The 22,091-nt window shown below is 49.3% G+C and overlaps 1 protein-coding gene and 1 long non-coding RNA gene across 6 annotated transcripts in view; both read left to right on the top strand.

Annotated features, from left to right (window-relative positions):
- LOC138764586 (zinc finger and SCAN domain-containing protein 2-like) overlaps positions 1-5,927 on the top strand; it is a 31,775-nt gene extending 25,848 nt beyond the window's left edge. For all 5 annotated transcript variants that reach the window (XM_069940707.1, XM_069940705.1, XM_069940706.1 and 2 more), the window contains one exon: positions 2,269-5,927. In XM_069940707.1, the coding sequence (XP_069796808.1) occupies positions 2,337-3,518 (1,182 nt within the window). In that variant the 5' untranslated portion in view covers positions 2,269-2,336 and the 3' untranslated portion in view covers positions 3,519-5,927. The remainder of the gene's footprint in view (positions 1-2,268) is intronic.
- A 3,913-nt stretch (positions 5,928-9,840) lies between these two features.
- Positions 9,841-16,281, top strand: LOC138764605 (uncharacterized). The gene is made up of 2 exons (XR_011358227.1): positions 9,841-9,981; positions 15,916-16,281. It is a non-coding gene; the product is annotated as an uncharacterized lncRNA (long non-coding RNA).
- The last annotated feature ends 5,810 nt before the right edge of the window (positions 16,282-22,091 follow it).

Here is a 22,091-nt window from a genome sequence, read left to right on the forward strand (position 1 = left end):
ACAGACAAACAATACATATGCAGGATGTATATGGACCATCTTCCTGGTGGTCCACGTCCCTCCAAGTCCACATGCCTCTCCAAATGTCTTTTCAAACATGACAATGGCCTGCACTTTGCACCACTTCCTCGGAGCACACCCCCCCCCCCCCCCCCCCATCACCTTCGTCGGTGCACTTCGGGTTCCTTTTAACTCGCTTCCCCTCACCTTCAATATGTGCTCACTCATTTCAGGTTCTGGGGGAAGGGGGGGTGGGGGAGAAGAGAAGAAATGGGCCATTCGAGGCAGTCCTGCTTGGCACCAGTGACCTGGGTTTGAATGCGTCGCTGTCTGTTAAAACGTTTATATGCCCTCCCTGTGTCCACGTAGGTTTCTTCTGGGTGCTCCAATCTCCAATTTCCACCCACATTCCAAAGTCGTACAGGGTTAATTGGTATTTTGGGTAGCGTGAGCTCATGGGCCGGATGGGCCCATTACTGTGCTGTGTCTCTAAATCAGGCTAACTTTTTAATTTATACATACAGCATGGTAACTGGCCATGTTTCCTGCCTAATGAAAGGTAAAGGTTCCATTATTGTCAATTGATACTACATTTAGAATGTATCCTACTTGAAATTCTTTAACCTTGTCTACTGTAAGGCAGTCAGAGAGTTGCCACTTTGTCCAGTGCCCTTCACAGAAATGAGGTCCCAGCAAGGAATGAAGTCGTGTTTACAAGACGGGGGTCCTCTAATCTACACCCCACCCCCTCACCCCGTATGTACTTGTGGGCTGAAATGCCCTGTTACTGTGCTGTGTGTCTAAATTAAAAGGTTGGCCACCCCTGCAGTTAAAGTCGGCATGGTTCGAACATAAATCAGTGCAGGCCCTTTGACTTGCAGTGTCTTGCTGTCTTAATGACCTTCTCTAACCACTGCCTAGAATTTTCTCAACTCCACCCACCTATCTAATAGACTCTTAAAATATCCAATTTTCCCTGCCTCCACCCCGTTGTCTGTGCATCCGCTGCTGTGTGCGGGGAGGGGGCGGAATGTACACTTCTTGCTTCCCCGCCCCACCTCCCTGTGCTCACTCGCAAGCACCATAAAACTCTGCCCCCTCATCTTTAGCCATTTGAGCCCTGGAGATAAAAAGCCTCCGGCCATCTACACGGTTGACACCTCTCATCACCTTGTGCACCTCTATTAGGTCACCCTTCATCCTCCATTGCTCCAAGGAGAAATGACCGAGCTATCCTCATAAGGCATGCTCTCCGATCCAAGCATATCTCCTCTGCACCCTCTTTCCCTGTAATGAGGTGATCAGAATGGACCACAATATTCCAAATGAGGTCTATAACATTACCTTCCATCTCTTCCTCTCGATTCCACGGTTAATGAATGCCAACACACAATCAACCTGAGCAGCAGCTTTGAGAGTCCCATGGAGTTAGCATGGCACTTGGGGTCACACTATTTCACCGCCAGTGCCCCGGGTTTGAAATCAGTCTCCCCATAACCTGCAGGAGCTTCCTCCCGCGTTCCAAATGATTCACCGGGTCATTTAATCAGCCGCGTGGATATATTCAAGCAGCATTTTTGTTACCGTGCTGAGTCTCGATAAATAGAATAAACCATGAATAATGTGTCTCGGCCCCACACCCATACCTCTCCTGGCCACCGGTTCTGGTGAGTCCTTCCTGCAGCTGAAAGATGATCTTTCCCAAACTTGCGGTGGGGGGGTGGGGGGGGGGGTGGTGGCAGATGTTGAAGTACATTGTCATCTGACATACACAACCAGACAAAACAGCATTTTGCCAGACCACGTACACGCACAATACACAGCGCATAATAATTGCATCCATGCAATAGGAGCAGAGCGGTTAACGGGACGCTTTTACTGGGACCAGGGTTTTAATCCCGCACTCTCTGTAAGGAGTTTGTATGTTCTTCCCATGTCTGCGTGGGTTTTCCTTGGGGGTTGCCGGTTGATTGGGTATCACAGGCTCGTGGGCCGAAAGGGCCTGTCTGTCTAAATTTAAATTATTTGAAATAATTAGGTACAACTATTTGGAATTATTTACTGGGTCACCGAATAATGTTGATGGATCTTACAACCTGCAGGAAGAAGTTGTTTGCCAGCCTGGCAATCCTGATTTTGATTCTCTCATGTGCTTCATCTTGGTGGTAGTGGGCCATCTGCGCCAGATATCTTTTAATTTTGTTCCCCCTCTCTCTCTCACTCACTCTCTCTCACACTCTCTCTCTCTCTCTCTCTCTCTCTCTGCAGGGGGAGCTTTGCGGAGGGCGTAGATTGCAGCCGAGGTGGAGGGAAGGCTGGGCAGCCACTCTCCTGGGATGGAAGAAGGAGGCCGAGGAGGAGGAGGGGGTCGGAAGAAGGCTGCAGAGCAGCAGGTGCCAAGTTCAGGCACTGGGCCGGTTAGAGACAAGGGAACCCAGACAGCTGAGAAGCCCTTCAAATGCAGTGACTGCGGCAAGGGATTCGCCACACAGTCCGAGCTGGAAAGTCACCGGCGTTGTCACACGGGCGAGCGCCCCTTCTCCTGTGTGGTCTGCGGCAAAGGTTTCAGCCGCTCCTCCGACCTGCGGGTGCACCAGCGAGTCCACACCGGCGAGCGCCCCTTCTCCTGCCCTGTCTGCGACAAGAGCTTCACCCGCTCCTCCCACCTGCTGACCCACCAGCGGGTGCACACCGGCGAGAGGCCTTACAGCTGCTCGGTGTGCGGCAAGGGCTTCACCCAGCTCTCCAACCGGCTGCGCCACCAGAGGCTGCACACCGGCGAGAGGCCCTTTTCCTGCCCCGTCTGCCGCAAGGGCTTCACCGACTCCTCCACCTTGCTCCGCCACCGGCGCCTCCACACTGAGGAGCGCCCCTTCGTCTGCTCCGTCTGCGGCAAGGGCTTCACCCGCTCGCCACACCTGCTCACCCACCAGCGGGTCCACACCGGTGAGAGGCCCTTCTCCTGCTCTGTGTGTGGTCGCAAGTTCACCCAGTCCTCCCACCTGCTGACCCACCAGCACAGCCACAGTGGCGAGCGCCCCTTCCGCTGCACCGTGTGTGGGCGGGGCTTCGCCCAGCTCTCCCTGCTGCTGGCTCACCAGCACATCCACGCTGAGAACAACCCTGTGCGCTATCCGGACGAGGAGGAGGTGGAGGGCGGGGAGGGGGGGGGAGAGGGCGAGGGACCGAGTCCCGCCGAGGCTATCACCCCTGGCCCTGCAGCTCCAGCCTCTTTGATCCTGACGGGACGTGCGTCCCGGGCCGGGGAGAGGCCCTTCAAGTGCTCGGTGTGCTCCAAGGCCTTCACCTGCCTCTCCCACCTGCTGAGGCACCTGCGGGTCCACAGTGGTGAGCGCCCCTTCCAGTGCAGCGTGTGCGAGAAGGGCTTCACCCAGTCCTCCTCGCTGCTGACCCATCAGCGCATCCACACTGGGGAGAGGCCCTTCTCCTGCTCGGAGTGCGGCAAGGGTTTCTCCCGTTCCTCCCACCTGCTGAGGCACCAGCGGGTCCACGTCTGAGGGAGCGGAGCAGGCAGCAGGGGGAGAAGGGAGGGAGGGTCTTTCCCCTCCCTCCCCGCGGTCTCAGCCGTCTTTCCCTTTCCCTGAGACCGCTCCGCCTGTCCGTCTGCGCCCAGTGAAATTGGCTCGTTTTTTTTTGTTATCTTAACTCGCCCTCGCACCCACCCCCTTCCCCTCAGCCTCAAGAGAGCCCACCAAAGTTATGGCATGGAGAAGGCGATTGCCCATTCACCACCCCCCTCCCCCCCCCATGCGATTTCCCCCTCCTCCTGATAGCACTGCAGCCACCATAGATTTGGTTCTGACGCCCTGGATGGAGTTCCTCCTCCCCCTCTCCTGAGGGCACCCCAGTTTCTCCCACCCCAGCATCCCAATTGGCCAGATTAGATGGCCCTCTGGTGAGGGGTGGGCTCGATGGAAGGGAGGGGGAATAAAAATGGGGTGAACCTAGAACTAGAGTATTAATTGGGCGCCTGTTGGCCAGTGTGGACTCAGACGGCCAAAGGGCCTGTTTCTGTGCTACCACACTCTGACATGGCCCCACCTACTCACTCTGCCTGGACACATTCTCCCCTTGCTCCCGTCCTTTCACACCCCCTCACTCTTTCTCCTGTCCCCTTTCATTTTCCACGGCGTTCACCCACCCACTTATCCCTACCCCGGGGCTAAATCTGTCACAGGTCACCCTGGGGTTGGACAAGCGACTACAAAGCCCCTTTGGACTAACAGAGAGCGGGTGGCTGTTGGTGCCAGCTCTCTGGGCCGTCCTGTCCTCTGTATTGATGGCAAAGTGTGTCCCCACCCTCCCCCCCTCTTCAAACTCTGCACCATACTCCCTTGGGATATGTTTTACTGTTAAAACGGGTGACAGGGACTGCGTTACTAAAACTGTCACGCCCTCCAAGTCAGCTTTGCACCGTGTACCTCTGCCCCAGCCAGTCACCGATGAACTATATATGGACAGTGATGACTTTTAATGCTGGGGCATATTTGCGGACCAAACATGCAGAAAGGTGGGGGAAGGGTTCGGGTGGTGGGGTGGGGTGGTCTGAGAGAGTTCCACCCCCTGGCCTCCCCCCATCGATTTCAGGAATTCTCTCGCAACATAATGGGCCTGAGTTTTAACCTATGGCCCCCTCCCTCCCTCCTGGGCTAATGAAATGGTTGGGGGTCTTTTCCCAGAAGACATTCTCTTGAGCGGGCAGCGAATTGACAGGAGGACGGAGAAAGCGTTGTCCTATCGCGGGCTCCTGGGAGTCAATTTCTAGTCACATGGTTTGTTTTATCCATGACCAGAGAAGACTGATGTCTGCGGAGTGGGCTGACCTGATGTTGGGTCAGGCTGAACACAAAGGTTTTTTTCTGATATTCCCTAGGATTTTTGGATTCCCAGTACTTCTTTGCAGTAGGGTGCTAGATAGGTCAGGGAGTTGGGTAGGTTGATTTTTTTTTAAAAGGATCTATTGTAGATGATTATTTTAATCTGGTCCAATGCCTCAGTTATGAATGGACTGCCAGTGAACTCTGGGGGAGGGGAGGAGAGGGGGACAGGGCTCTGTAAATTATGGTGTAGTCTGTGTGAGTTGATTTCCCCAGTACCTGGGCTCACACAAGAAACCGTCTCAAAGAAGACCTTTCAAACAAGCCAGCGTTGCATTACAAATCAAAATACTGTGGATGGAAACATTTTTTTTAAAAAGCCGAAAACAATACTCAGCAGGTCAGGTGGCATCCGTGGGGGGAGAGAAGGGTATTGATGTGTCATTAGATCTCACAGAAAGCGGTGACAAGTGGTTTGGAGTGGGAGGAGGGGGAGAAGGAGGTGCAGTGGCGTTGGCACAAGGAGGGGGTGGAATCCCACAAGCCCCACACATTTTCCTGTCCCATCAGCCTCTCTTTCCCCCCCACCCCGTTCTCTCTCTCTGCCTGAAGCTCCGATTCTCCACCAAGCCTGGCCAACCTGTCGAGGGTTTGCCGCGTCACCCCTTGCCAGTGCCACGTGGACTTGATTCGTCATCTCCCGCGGCAGCCGCCGCCTTGTCCCTCTCCGTCGTGCCCAATTTGAACCTGGCTTCAGATGGGTGGGCCTTGGGGCAAGGGAACATCCGGTTTTTTCTCTGTCAGCGCGGATCACAGAATTGAAGGCAGCTGGGTGCGGGTGAGTGGGGTGTTGCTTCTCGTTCACCTGACCTCGGTTGTCATGGGGGGGGGGTTCAGTTGGGTGCTGGACATTGCACCCTCACCGTGCAGCTGGACGAGATAGAAAGCCAGGTTCTTTGCTTTGTCTTGTTGTTTTGGAATAGATGCTGTGAATTCCACGAAGTATTGTGAACCTAAGCTTACACTTGCTGTCTGTTTAAGCCTTGTTTCTGTTGAAGCTTACTTATCAATAAACATCCTTTGTAGTTACCCACGTGGTGCTTGGTGTGATTCTAAGATATGACGCGTGCCCTGGGCACCACGAAGCGGTTCCCATTAAAGTCAGGCAAGCCATCCTCAGATAGTGAAGCAAGACCGCCCCGATGATTAGAAGTTGAGTCTGATTTTCTTCCCCCCCCCCCCCCCCTTACAACAAGCGCACTCCTCTGTTCTATCCACCCTTCCTCGTCCTCCCATTTGCTCTCTGCTTATTCAAAGGCTGTACCCAAATGCAAAGTGGTCGTCACCGAGGCCCGCCCTCACGACACCTTGTTGCTGTTTATTTTGACACATGGAATGAAAGCATTCAGGCCACCCCGGTCCTCAGCCACCACCTTCTGTAGAAACATGAAAGTGTGCAGATTCCGGGGTCCCATGCGGGTGCTGGGGAAACTCAGCAGACCCTGCAGTGTCCACAGGAAGTAAAGGATGACCAGTATCTCGGACCTGGGCCCTCGTCAGGTCTCAGCTAAAAAAAAGAGGGGGGAAGCAAGTGGAGAACTGATAGGAGAGTGTAGGGAGCGGGAGGAAAGGAGGCAGAAGGATAGGGGAGTTTCGGTGGGGGGGAGGGGGCGTGGTTGTTGGAGAAGTCAATGTTAATGCTGTCTGGAGAGTGCCCAAACAGAAAGGATGTTGCTGAGGGGAGGTTGAGGGGTAATGCTCCTCCCTGGCCCCCAATCCCCAGGTGGACACTCCGAAGATAGGATGGTGATGATGAAGTTTATTATCATACACGTAAGTTACTGGCTCATATCATACATCGCATAGACCCGTCAAAATTCTTGTTTGCTGATGCTATGCAGTTATGTAAAATACAAACAAGTATAAATTTACCACAAGAGAAAAAAATATATAAAAATTTAAATTTAGGATACAGTGTGGTAACAGGTCCTGACCCCATGAGCTCGCACTGGCCAAATGCACCCGTGTGGCCAATGGGCCTACTAATCCCGTACATCTTTGGAATGTGAAAGGGCAGCACAGTCGGCGTAGCAGTTAATGCGCTGCCTTTCCAGCGCCAGTGATCCAGACCAGGGTTTGAATTCCTGTAAGGAGCTTGCATGCTCTCCCATTGTCTGCGTGGGTTTTCCCTGGGCGGGGAGGGGGAAGTGGGGCTCCGGTTTCCTCCCACCCTTCAAAAACATACCGGGGGTGTAAATGGGGCAGCTTGTGGGCCCAAAGGGTCTGTTACCATGCTGAGGGTCTTTTTTTTTTAGGAAACCCACTAGGAGAATGTACAAAGGCTGCAGTGGATTCGAACCTGGGTCACCAGCGTTATCCGCTACAGATAGTGGGAAAAGATTGTGATGTTGCTTAAGTCTAGAAAGGTGCCTGGTCCCGGAGTGGTGTGATGGGGCGGGGAAAGTCCTGACCAAAGTGTCCCATCCACACTCGTCTCACCTGCCTGTATTTGGCCCATGTCCATCCGATCCTTGTAGAGAACATTACAGCTCAGTACAGGCCCTTTGCCCCACCATGAGACATATACATACCAAAAAATCCAAACCCTATCTCCTAACCCTCTGCAGCCACTTAAATGCCCCCAATGTTTTCAGCCCCCACCACCACCACCCCTGCCTGGCAAGGCATTCGGGCACTCTTCATGTTACGTACCCGAGGCCCCTCCCCACCCTAAATGTCCCTCCCTTTTTTGTAGACATGTCCCTTGGTGTTTGCTATTCTTGCCCTTGCTGACTGTCCACCCCTATCTATGCCTCCAAGAACCTTGTCGACCTCTATCAGTCTCCTCTCATCCTTCTACGCACTGAAGCAAAAAAAAAATCACAGCTCTGCTAACCTTGCCCCAGAAGACTTACATTTCAATCCAAGCCACATCCTGGTAAATCTCCTTTGCACCTTCTTCAGAACTGAACACAATACTCTGAAGTGGGGTCTTGTCAGAGATTTGTAGAGTTGCAACATAACCTCTCGACTCTTGAACTCAATCCCCCAACTAATGAAGCCCAGTGCCCCGGAGACCTAAACTATCCTATCAACCTGTGCGGCACTCTGAGGGACGACTGGATTTGGTCCCTCTATTGCTCCACACTGTTAAGTATCTGACCATTAACCCTGTACTCAGCCTTCTGGTTTGTCCTTCCAAAATGCATCACCTCACGCTTAATCTGGATTGAACTCTATCTGCCACTTTTCCTCTCGACTCTGTATCTGAAATATTTTTCTTAAATATTGTGATCATGCCTACCTCAACCACTCCTCCGGCAGCCCATTCCATACATCCACCACCCTCCCTGCAGAACAAGTTCCTGTTAAATCTCTCCACTGCCCTCATCTTAAATCTTTGTCCTCTAATAGAACCATAGAAGACATCAGCACAGAAAATGGCCCGTTCAGCCCTTCTAGTCTGTGCTGAACCATTTGTTTTTGCCTAGTCCCACTGACCTGTACCCAGTCTATAGCCCTCCAGACTTCTACCATCCGTGTACCTGTCCAAATTCAAATGTTAAAATTGAGCCCACATTCACCACATCAGCTGGCAGTTTGTTCCACACTCCCACTACTCTCTGTGGGAGGAAGTCCTCATGTTCCCTCAAACTTTTCATGTCCTCTGGTTTGTATCTCACCTAACCTCAGTGGAAAAAGCCGATCTACATTTACTCTGTGTCTATCCCCCTCATAATTGTAAATTTATCAAATCTCCCCTCATTCTTCTACGCGCCAGGGAATAAAGTCCTAACCTGTTTAACCTTTCCCTGTGACTCACTTCCTGAAGTTTGGGAAACATCCTAGTAAATCCTTTCTGCACTCTATCTGATTGGTGTCTTTCCTGTAGTTGGGTTACCCAAACTGCACACAATGCTCCAAATTTGGCCCCACCGATGTCTTCTACAACTTTACCGTAACACCCCAACTCCTGTACTCAGTACTTTGATTGATGAAGTCCAATATGCCAAAAGCTCTCTTGATAACCCTATCCACCTGTGACACCACTTTCAGGGAATTATGTATATGTATTTCCCCGATCCATCTATTCTTCCGCACTCCTCAGTGCCCGACCATTTACTGTGTGCGTCCTTGGTTTGTCATTCCAAAATGCAACACCTCACACTTTTCTGCATTAAATTCCATCTGCCATTTTTCAGCTAATTTTTCCAGTTGGTCCAGATCCCTCTGCAAGCTTTGAAAACCATCCTCACTGTCCATTGCACCTCTAATCTTCGTGTCATTTGTAAACCTGCTGATCCAATTCACCACATTGTCATCCAAATCATTGATCTAGATAACAAACAACCATAGTCCCAGCACTGATTCTTGAGACCCACCACTAGTCATAGGCCTCCAGTCTGAGAAGCATCATCCACCACTACTCTCTGGCTTCTTCCATCCAGCCATTGTCGAATCCAATTCATTACTTCACCATGAATACCTGCCATCTGAATCTTCCCGACTAACCTCCCATGCGGGTCCTTGCCCAAAGGACTATTGTCCATGTAGACAACATCCACAGCCTTTCCTTCATCAACTTTCCTGGGAACTTACTTGAAAAACTTTAAGATTGGTTAAACACAACCTACCTTGCACAAAGTCCTAATCAGTCCCTGGCTATCCAAATACTTGTATATCCAATCTCTTAGAACACCTTCCAATAATTTACCTACTACTGACATCAGGCTCACCGGCCTGTAATTTCTAGGGTTCCTTTTGGAGCCTTTTTTAAACAGCACAATCTGGGCCAAAGTCTCTTTGTATTCACCTGATCTTTTCATCTGATATACAGTAGTTATTTTTTGTCTCTTCTGTGGTCATTATTGGTTATCTTCTGGTGTTGGTGGATTCTTGTGGATGTGTCCATGAATGTGACAGTAAACACTCATGATCAGTGGTGTTTCAGTTTCAACCACTGGGTCTGGTAACTTCTTTCACCTCTTGTCCCCAGGAATGTTTTCTACCTCCTCGGCCTGGTGATACCTCTCGTCTGCCTGAAGGGAGCAGCATGGAGAGGCTGTGACCAGGGCGATGCCCTTGATGTTGGTTGCCATCTTGAAGCAGTACCTCCTTGTAGATGTCTTCGATGGACGGAAGGGTTGGTGCCCGCAATGGGACCTCAATTTGCTTCTGTCTGTTCTCATGTATCCCTTCGAGTTTCTACACCATACAACGTTGTGGTCGCAGAAACAGGCCCCTTGGCCCATCCAGTCCTAGCCCTATCCAGACCATAGCCATCTGTGTACTGGCACAAATTTTCCCTAAATGAGCCTGCATTAACAACTGCAGGCGACAGCTTGTCTTCCCCCACCACCACTGTCTGTGTGAAGAAGTTCTGCCTGATGCTCCCTTTAAATATTTCACCCTTTGCGCATACCCTCTTGTTCTTGTCTCAGTGGAAATAAATTTTAAACGTAGACATACAACACGGTAAGTTTCGGTCCACGACTCTGTGCCACCCAATTTACACTCAATTAATCTAAACCCCCACCCGGTATGTTTCAAACAGTGGGAGGAAACTGGAGTCCCTGGGTAAACCCACGCAGACACGAGGAGAACGTGCAAACTCCTTACAGACAGTGCGGGACTGCTGGCACTGGAATGGCATGGCACTAACCGCTACCCCATTTGCCCCATATCCCTTACTATTTTGTGCACCTCAATCAAATCTCCTCTCGTTCTACGCTTCAGGGAATGAAGTGCTAGCCAAAACAAAAATGGTGACTAACGGGGAGCTGGGAGCAGAGACACAGTGCTCCCCTGCAGGGTGCTACTTCCCAGCTCAACTGCCGGCGACTTTCTGCAGGATGTAAACAACCTGTTAAAGAGAACCCAACAGCATTATATTTTAAATCCTGCATCCTTGGGGTTTGGGCCTGCCCTTGATGGTGGCCTCTAGGGGTTTGCAGATTCCGGGAGAGCAGCGGTGTGATGCAGGGTGCCAGTAATGGGGAGAAAGCCCCTGATGAGCAGGAGAAGCAAACCTCCAAGTTTGGGGGAATCACGGTGACGGACCAGCGAGGGGCTGCGTTGCTGAAGGGCTGGTGACGTGAGGTCACAGGACTCACACTGGGCTGCCAGAGACTGGCTCACGAGAACCAGGTATCGAAACCTGGGACTCGCCAGGGTGCTGAGAGCAAGGAGGGCTCCCAAAGGGTCCTGGGTGCCGAAGGTTTCCTCATCATGTCGAAGGTTTGGATCTGGGCTTGGGTGAACTGGGATGTTGTGAGGGTGTGGAGACTGCAGGAGTGCTAGAGGCAAATCCACAGTGAGTCTGGGTAGTGGGGGTGGGGGGGGGGTGGGGGAAGAACGGACTTTGTTTTGCTTTTCCTTTCTCTGACTGTAAGGGGAGCTGGGTAATGCTAATGGTGAATCTTAATTTCATGTAATATTACATACTGTTTTATTACGTGACAATAAATAGAATCTGATCTGTTTTACATTTCCCAACAACTCCATTCAAGTTGCTGACAAACATCCCCATAAATCTCTGCGCTCTTTCAATCTTACCTGTCGTGTATCCAAAGCTGCACACAATACTCCCAAGTTTGGCCTCATCACTATCTTATTCAACTTCACCATAACATCCCAGCTCCTGTACTTAACACTTTTAATGTATGAATGCCAACATGGTGAAAGGTCTCTTTGTTCCCCTATCTCCCCATGATGCCACTTTCAGGGAATTATGTATCTGTATTTCCAGATCCCTCTGTTCTACCGCACTCCTCAGTGCCTGACCATTCACCGTGTACATCTTACCTGGGTTAGTCCTTCCAAAATGCAACACCTCACACTTGTCTGCATTAAATTCCATCTACCATTTTTTGGCTGGTCCAGATCCCCCTGCAAGCTTTAAAACCTTTCCTCGCTGTCCTCAATGCCTCTAATCTTAGTGTCATCTGCAAACCTGTTGATCCAATTTACCACACAATCACCCAGATCATTGTAGATGACAAACAACAGTGAGATCCTTGAGGCACACCACTAGTCACAGGCCACCAGTCAGAGAGGCAGGCCTCTACTACCACTCTCTGGCTCCTCCCACATAGCCGACATTTTATCCAATTTTCCCCCTCACCCTGAATGCCGAGCGACTGAACTTTGCTGACTAGCCTCCCATATGGGACCTTGGCAAAGGGTAAGGTGACAACGGCCACTGCCTTCCCTTCATTAACTCTCCTGGTCTCCTCAAAAAACTCAAATCAGATTGGTGAAGCATGAGCTATTGGTCCAAAGGTGACTCGCCATACTAATTCCTGGGATATTTCGAGAGGCTGAACAGTTTGGCGTGCGCAGTTTTGAAGTCTGAGAGCTGACCTTATTGAAACATGCAAGGTCCCAAGGTTAAGTTTCAGACCCTCATAGTTATAAGGTTAATTGTCGTGTTATAGAGCAGTGATTTTCAAACATTTTCATTCCACCCACATCCCACTTTAAGCAGTCCCTTACTAATCACAGAGCACCTATGGCATAGGGTGGCATGTGAGTGGGAAGGAAAAGATGGAAAAGCACTGCTCTAGAGAGAAAGAAGCGGTTAGAAATTTCATCGTCAGATCGCTCTGAGCAGGGCGGCCCACATTCTAGGGTCCCTGCTGTCTGTGGTCGAGCTCTCCAATTTCAAGCTATTTGCAAATGTCCTAGTGTAAGCATTGGCCATGCTGCATTTATGTAAAGCTTCCATTACTGTCATGTTATGCTACATTTAGAATGTAACATACATAAAATTCTTTGACTTTTGTCTATTGTGAGGTGGACACGGAGTCGCCACTTTGTCCAGCACCCCTCGCAGAAACCTACAGCACTTGGTGGTCCCAGGCAGTCTCCCCTGCTCAGGCAATTAGGTGCTGTCTTTTTGGTTTTGGTTAATTCATTAATGTGTGAATGCATTCGATGCATTAATCAACACTAATCTAAACCAGAAACCACCTTCCTGTGAATGCCGTGCAACCACTGGGTTTCTCCAGCACCTTTGTGACCTGCTGTCTTGTCGCTTGTGGAAAGAAATGAAGGAAATGCTGGGCAGTACATGGAACCCCAGTGCATTCTGACCAGGTAGATCCCCCTCCACTGGTGGGACAGAAACGGAGAGGAAAGGTTCAGAGGACAATGGGCCAATTAGAGGCGGATGAGACCAGCTTAGACAAGATGGGCCCAATGACCTTCCACCACAATTAACTAGGGCTGCTTCCTGAAGACCCAAGAAACCCTCTCTGCCTTCAATGGGTGACCCTTGTAATTTAAATCAGAGGTACTGGACAGTAACAGTCCCTTCTGGCCCACAAGCCCTTGCTGTCCAAATGCACCAATTAACCTCTGTGTTTGGAGGGTGGGATAAACCGAAACCCACGTAGACATGGGGAGGACGTACAAACTCCTTGCAGACCATGCTGAACTTGGGCGCAAGTTGCTGCCATTGTAATTGCGTAAGGATGCCCTTTAGCCCACCGTTTTTTGACCCGGCTTTAGAACCTTTAGCTATTGCTTTCCAAGGATATAATGATAATACTGTTTTCTTTAATTTCTCAGGTCAGTCAATTTTTGGGTTCTAAGTTAAATCTTCAGAAGAGTGAGCTTTTTTCTTTGAATAATTTGGCACCGATAAATACAAACCTTCCTTTTAAAATTGTAAGAGATCAATTTACCTCAAAACCATAAAAACCTATTCAGAGAAAAATTTCTCACCTTAATCAAACAGATGGAAGGGGCGCTAACCAATTGGTCGCCCTTTCTTTATCATTGGTCTGTCAAAACAACTCTATTAAAATGAATATATTGCAGTGGCCGGCACACGGAGATGCAGACCAGCCCACAGAATGGCTGATGAACGTGGAGACCGTATGGACAAGGGAGGGGAGGTGGTTGGTGACACTGGCCGTCAGTCCGGGTGAACTTGATCTGTGATGGGAATTCCGGCCAATCCCAGGCCAGCACTCCAATGACGCAGTGCCCTGATGTCAGCACCTGGGGCCCATATAACTGCGACGGTCAGTGCAATAAAACTAGTCTCGACTTCAAGGCTTTGGTGTGCATGACATTCTTCTCCACGCTCACGTAGCATGAATGCTACAATATTACCTAAATTTTTATACCTTTTTCAGGATTTGCCTGTTTTTATTCCTGTCCTTTTTTTGATTCCCTTGACTCAATCTTATCTGCTTATATATGGAAAAACATACATCCTCGTCTAAATAAAAATCCATTTACAAAAACATAAAAAGAATGGAGGATTGGCTTTATCAAATGTCACGTGACCTTCCACAATCCCCACTCCCACCAGGTTCCAGACGGAGAGCCCATGTGACCCTCCACGATCCACAATCTCACCAGGTTCCAGAGGCCACGTGACCCTCCACGATCCACACTCCCACCAGGTTCCAGACGGCGAGGCCACGTGACCCTCCACCACCCACAATCTCACCAGGTTCCAGAGGCCACGTGACCCTCCACGATCCACACTCCCACCAGGTTCCAGACAGAGAGACCACGTGACCCTCCACAATCCCCACTCCCACCAGGTTCCAGAGAGAGAGAGGCCATGTGACCCTCCACAATCCCCACTCCCACCAGGTTCCAGACAGAGGGGCCACATGACCCTCCACAGTCCACACTACAGCATTTCAGGCACCACCACTCTGAGTGAAAAAATTACCTGTGACATCTCCCTGAAACTTTCATCCACCCACCTGAAAAACATGTCCTCTGGAATTTGCTGCTGTCCTGGGAAAAAGGTATTGCTGTTCACTCCATTTAAACTGTTCATAATCTCATAGTCCTTTATTTATTAAGTCACCTCACCATCATCGTTCTCACTCCAACACACTCCAGTCCTCACCTTGTCTCCTACCATTGTGACCTTCCCTGTCCTCTCCTCCATCACCTCTCAACTTCTTTCTTTTCTCCCCTCTGTCCAGAAATGGCCTGTTTGCACTTCTGTCCTATTCGTCCCCACCTCTCCCCTCTCCCCACCATTTCAGTCAGACATCCCCTGATTTTCAACATCCCTGATGAAGGGCTCAGGCCTCTCTGGGGCTCCGAGGTTTTTTGTGGAAGTCTAACTCTGGGTGGTGGGACCATTGGGGAGAACAAGTTACCAGGAATGTTCATGGCGGAGTGAAATTGCTTGCAAGCCAGCAGACACTGAATGGGCTGAATGGCCTTTTTTTGAAAAATGTTTCCAAAGATGTATGATCACATTCATCATATTAATACTAAAAAACTACAAATAAATGATGGTATATAACCCCCTCACTCAGAAGACCCCTCTCCCCCCAAATCCCTTCCCCCCCAGAATAAATCAATATAAGATTAAAATATAATTATAAAGAAAGAAGAGGCGTCCAGGATTGCACAGAGGAATATCTTCCAACACACCTACTTTACCAAAATCTTTTATTGCATTCTTGAGGAGATTTTTCATGGGTTCAGGGGTAAAGGAAGCCCAAAATTATTAATTTGGGTACACGGGCACCAAATTTGTAGAAACGTAGCATATTTATTTCCTAAATTGTGTGTGAATTTCTACAGTCCACAATCAATGGATATCTGGTTTCCCAGTAACTGCAATACATTTTCTTGCCATTGCTTCTGCAGTTTTAACAAACTCTAATTGGTATATTGACGGTTTTAGTTTAGGTCTCGTCCCTTCAATACTTCCTAATAAAAACAAATCTGGATTTTGCTGACATGCGACACCTGTAATTTGTTCGAAAACATTTGCTCACTACAACCAAAAAGGTCTTGCCTTGCAACAGACACTGAATGTTTAAAAAAAAGTTCCTATTTCTTCACTGCATCTGATATATCCGATTTCAACCTATTCAATTTTTGTGGTGTAAGATATAACTGATGTAGGAAATTAGAGTGAACCATTCTACACGGCTATCTCTACAAAGATCCCCCCATTCTCACTCATCAAATGTGATATTTAAATACCACTTCCCACCTCTGTCTAGATTTATGAACTCCTGATTGTAGTAAAGAATATATTTCTTAACAAGTCCTCTTCCTAATGAGAATTTCTATTTCACTGCAGGCAGGCAGCAACATGGTTGGTCTTGACTTAACTCTCAAATATGCTCTCAGCTCAAAGAAACAAGAGAGTATTTTGGGGTATTTAGAGAGCAGCCTCTATCCTCAAGGACACCTGCCCACCCAGACCATGCCCTCTTCACTTTGCCACCATCGGAAGGAGGAACAGGAGTCTGAAGACGAGCAAGGACAGCTTCCTCCCCATTGCCATCAGATTCCTGAATGGACAATGAACCACAGACATGGCCTCACTTTCCCTTATTTTTGCATAACTTATTTAATTTTACAGCAACATTTGCACTGTGATGCTGCCACAAAACAATGAATTTCATGAGACTTTCTTGACAATAAATTCTGATTTTGAAACTCAGCAGGTCTCGTGGCATCCACAGAAAGCACAGGGCAGTCGACACGAGGGCGGAGAAGAACGGTGTGCACACCAAAGCCTTGGAAAGCAAACCTGGTTTATTTGGGCTCCTGGTGGTGCTGTCAGGGCCCCACATCATCGGAATGCTGACCTGGGATTGGCTGGTGTACCTGCCAGAGATCCCTGTCTTTCCACCATGCGGAGGTCACCTGGTACGACAGCTGATGTCACCCCCAGGTCCGCGCGGTTGCCGCATTCGTTTGCCACTTTGCAGGCCTGTCCGTGTCTCGAGTGTGGATCACTACAGGCTCCATATTTTACAAAGTACCTGATATTCATCTCTTAAATTATAAGTAATTTTCTCAAGTAGAATACAACTCAGAACTTCTGGATGCAATCGCTCCATTCCCAAATCAGTATCCAACTTGCAAGTTACAGCAATACATTTTCCAGCTATTGGACAGTTTCAAACACACATCCATAATGTTCCCCAGAAGGTACAATTCCAGATCCTGTGGAAAATCCACCATTGTCATTTTTTTCACAATAATGATTTTTAGACTTCAGGCATGTAAAGGCACAATCAAGGAATTTTATCACTACACGGCTAGTCTAAAAAGGAATATGCAGAAATTTGGAGTCAGTTCCTGCACCGCGATTTATCCTACAACTTTTTGGAGGAAGCCTGCAGTGTAAGCCATACCAGAAAAATTCTTTGACAGTCATCCACTTGACTGCACATCCAACCACCGGGACTGTTACACTCAGGTACTTGCGATCTAAAAAGGCGCCCAGTGTGAATGACCACACGGGCAGTAATTATGTTAATTTTTTCTGCAATTTTCCCGACATTGCATAAGTGTCCCTCCAGGTCCTCCCAACACATATTAGGATCTCACTTTTGTACACAGCCAATTTAAATGGATAAAGGTTCCAGTCTCCACACCCCACCTAAACCATATTTCCAAGATTTGTCATTTAGATTTATATAATTTTTGTGGTGTGAGGTACAGTTGGTGCAAGAAATTATATTGAACTAATCTATACCTGTGATTAATGATTGCTGCCATGCTGTCCCGACACAGGTCTGACCAGTACCACTCATGCATTGTTGTGCCCAAATCTAACTCCCACCTTTCCCTTGACCTGTGTAAGCCAGGCTTCGGGCTCTCACTTTGGGATGGTAGAAACAATGTAGAAATAAACTTGCGCGTATTCCCGTTCGAATTGGAACATCAATGTCACTACACAGGCAAGGCCATGGGAGGTAAAGAAAACTGATCCTTGTGGAACATCAACTTCACTTGTCCCATTAGTCCATGGGAACTAGGGGAATGGTTTTCAAGAAACCCAGGACCGCCTCTATCTTGATCTCAAAAAGACTCAACAAATGATCATTCCTCACAGACCACCATCACTCTCCTCTTTGGTGAGTTCTAATGAAAAGTACTCATTTAGAACATCACTCACATCCTCTGACTCCGTGTAAATCCCCTCCTTTACTGGCCCCTAGTTGTCCTCTGACTCTGTGCAAATCTCCTCCTTGAATGCTCCTGTTCGTCCTCTGACTCCGTGTGTATCTCCTGCTTGACTGCTTCTATTTGTCCTCTGACCGTTTAAATCCATTCCTTGACTGCCTCCTATTCATCCACTGACTGTGTAAATCCCCTTCTTGACTGGCCCCTAGTCGTCCCCTGACTCCGTGTAAATGCCCTCCTTGACTGCCCACTAGTTGTCCTCTGACTCCGTGTAAATCTCCTCATTGATGGCCCGAGTCATCCTCTGACTCCACGCAAATCCCTTTCTTGACTGACCCCCTGTTGTCCTCTGACTCCGTGTAAATCGCCTTCTTGACTGGCCCACTGGTCCTCTAACTCCGTGTAAACACCTCGACTGCCCACAGACATTCTCTCACTCTGTGCCAATCCCCTCCTTGAATCCCCAACATGACTGGCCACTACTCGTCCTCTGACTCCGTGTAAATCCCTTCCTTGTCTGACCCCAACCCGTCCTCTGACTCCATGTAAATCCCCTCCTTGACTGGCCCCCAGACATCCTCTTACTCCGTGTAAGTTCCCTACATGACTGGCCCCCATTCATCCACTGACTCCATGTAAATCCCCTCGACTGCTAGTAAATCCACACCTGATTACCACCAGTCATCCTCTGACACCGTGCTAATCCCTTCCTTTTCTGCCTCCTAGTCATCTTCTGACTCCATGTAAATCCCCTCCTGACTGATCCCCAGTCGTCCTCTGACTCTGTGTAGATCCACTCCTTGACTGCCCTCCATTCATCCTGAATCTGTGAAAATCCCCTCCTTGACTGCCTCCTAGTCATCCTCTGACTCCATGTAAATCCCCTGCTTGACTGCCCCTTATTCATCCACTGACTCCATGTAAATCCCCTCCTTGACTGGCCCCCAGTCATCCTCTGTCTCCATGTAAATCCCCTGCTTGACTGTCCCTTATTCATCCACTGACTCCATGTAAATCCCCTCCTTGACTGGCCCCCAGTCATCCTCTGACTCCGTGTAAACCCCCTCCTTCCTGAATCTGTGCTAATCCCCTCCTTGACTAGCCCCTAGTCTCCCTCTGACTCAATGAAAATCCCCTCTTTGACCGGTCCCTAGTCATGCTCTTACTCCGTGTAAATCCCCTGCTTGACACCGTCCACTGAATGGGTGTAAATTCCCTCCGTATCTGACCCCCAGGCATCCTCTGACTCCGTGTAAATCCTCCACTTGACTGGCCCCTACTCGTCCTCTGACACCATGTGAATCCCCTCCTCGATTTTTCCTTTTCTTCCTTTGACTCCATGTAAATCCCCAACTTGACTGGCCCCTAGTCGTCCTCTGACTCCATGTAAATCCCCTCCATTACTGGCCCCTAGTTGACCTCTGACTCCGTGTAAATCCCCTCCTCGATTTCTCCTTTTCGTCCTCTGACACCGTGTAAAATCCTCTCCTTCACTGGTCCTATTCGTCCTGTGACTCCATGTAAATCCCCTGCTTGACTGCCCCTATTCATCCACTTACTCCAGGAAAATCCCCTCCTTGACTAGCCCGCTAGTCGTCCTCTGACTGCATGCAAATCCCCTCGACTACCGCCAGTCATCCTCTGACTCCGTGTAAATCACCTCTTTGTCTGACCCCCAGTCATCTTCTGAGTCCTTGAAAATCCCCTCCATGACTGGCACCTAGTTGTCCTCTGACTCCATGTAAATCCCCGCCTGGATTTGTCCTATTCGTCTTGTGACTCCGTGTAAATCCCCTCCTTGTCTGCTCCCATTCATCCTATGACTCCATGTAAAACTCCTCCTTGACTGGTCCCCATCATCCTATGACTGTGTAAAACTCCTCCTTGACTGGCTGCCCCCGTCATTCTATGATTCTGTGTAAATCCCCTCAATTGCCCCGAGTTATTCTCTGTATCCGTTTAAATACCCTCCTTGACTGGCGCTAGTCATCCTCTTATTCCGTTTAAATCCCCTGTTGTCTGACCACCAGTCATCGTCTGAGTCCATGCAAATCCTCTCGTGACTGGCACCTAATCGGACACTGACTCCGTATGAATCCCAACTTGACTGGCCCCCAAGTCGCCCTCTGAGTCCATAAAAATCCCCCCCTTGACTAGCCCCGATTCAACCTCCGATTATGTGTAAATTCCCTCCATTACTGGCCCCTAGATGTCCTCTGATTCCCTGTAAATCCCTTCCTCGATTTCTCCTTTTTGTCCTGTAACTCCGTGTGAATCCCCTCCTTGACTGGCCCGAAGATGTCCTCTGACTCCATGTAAATCTCCTCCATGACTGGCCCCTAGTCATCCCATGACTGTGTAAATCCCCTCCTTAACTGCCACTAGTCATCCACTGATTCCGTGTTATACCCTCCTTGTCTGCCCCCAAACCATACACTGACTCCATGTAAATCCACTCGACTGCCGCCAGTCATCCTCTGACTCCGTGTTAATCCCCTTCTTGACTTGGTCCAAGATGTCCTCTGACTCCATGTAAATCCCTTCCTTGATTGGCCGATTCAATCTCCGATTCCATGTAAATTTCCTCCTTGACTGGCCCCCCCGTCATTCTATAATTCTGTGTAAATCCCCTCAACTGTCCCAAGTTATTCTCTGTATCCGTTTAAATACCCTCCTTGACTGGCTCTAGTCATCCTCTTACTCCATTTAAATCCCCTGTTGTCTGACTCCCAGTCATCTTCTGAGTCCATGTAATTCCTCTCCATGACTGGCACCTAATTAGACACTGACTGCGTATGAATCCCAGCCAGACTGGCCCCCAAGTCACCCTCTGACTCTGAATAAATCCCCTCCTTGAGTGGCCCAGTCATCCTCTGACACCATGTAAATCCCCTCCTTGACTGCTCCTATTCATCCTATGACTTTGTGTAAATTCCCTTTGACTGCCCCCTAGTTGTCATCTGACTCCACGTAAATCCCCTTCTTGACTGCCCCTATTCATTCACTTGCTCCATGTAAATCCCTTCTTTGACTGGCCCCCAGTTGTCCTCTGTCTCCATGTAAATCCCCCTCATTGACTGCCCACTATTCATCCTCTGACTCCTTTGTAAATCCACTCCTTGAATCCCCCCTATTCATTCTGAAACCATGTAAATCCCCTCCTTGTCTGTCGCCTAGTCGTCCACTGACTCTGTGTAAATCTTCTCCTAGACTGGCCCATTTTCATTCACTGAATCCATCTAAATCCCCTCCTTGAATGGCCCCAATCCATCCTCTGACTCCCTGTACATCCCCTCCTTGACTGGTCCGCTAGTTGTCCTCTGACTGCATATAAATCCCCTCGACTGCCACCAGTCATCCTCTGACTCCGTGTTGATCCCCTTCTTGACTGGTTCCTACTCGTCCTCTAACTACGTGTAAATCCCCTCCATGACTGGCCCCCAGTCATCCTCTTACTCCATGTAAATCCTCTCCTTCACTGGCCCCTACTCGTCCACTGACTACTTATGAATCCCCTGCTGACTGGCTCCCAAGTTGTCCTCCGACTCCATGTAAATCCCCTCCATGACTGGCCCCTAGTTGACCTCTGACTCGTGTAAATCCCCTCCTCGATTTCTCCTTTCCGTCCTCTGACTCTGTGTAAATCCCACCCTTGACTGGCCCCGATTCAACCTCCGATTACGTGTAAATTTCCTCCTTGACTGGCCCCAGTCATTCTATGATTCTGTGTAAATCCCCTTAACTGCCCCTAGTCATTCTCTGTCTCCATGTAAATCCCCTCCTTGACTGCCGCTAGTCATCCACTGACTCCGTGTTCTACCCTACTTGTCTGCCCCCAACCAGTACACTGACTCCATGTAAATCCCATCCTGACTTGCCGCCAGTTGTCCTCTGACTGCATGTAAATCCCCTCGATTGCTGCCAGTCATCCTCTGACTCCATGTTAATCACCTTCTTGACTGGCCCCTAGACATCGCCATACTTTGCTTAAATCCCCTCTTTCACTGACCCCCAGTCATCTTCTGAGTCCGTGTAAATCCCCTCCATGACTGGCCCCCAGTCGTCCTCTTACTCCGTGTAAATCCTCTTCTTGACTGGCCCCTACTCGTCCACTAACTCCGTACGAACCCCCTGCTGACTGGCCCCGAGTCGTACTATGACACCATATAAATCCCCTCCATGTCTGGCCCCTAGTTGTCCTCTGACTCCTTGTAAATTTCTTCCTTGACTGGCCCCCAGTCATTCTATGATTGTGTGTAAATCGCCACCTTGACTGCCGCTAGTCATCCACTGTCTCTGTGTTATCCCCTCCTTGTCTGCCCCAAACCCATACAC

The sequence above is a fragment of the Narcine bancroftii genome, chromosome 5 (assembly GCF_036971445.1).
Source record: "Narcine bancroftii isolate sNarBan1 chromosome 5, sNarBan1.hap1, whole genome shotgun sequence".
Lineage (NCBI taxonomy): Eukaryota > Metazoa > Chordata > Chondrichthyes > Torpediniformes > Narcinidae > Narcine > Narcine bancroftii.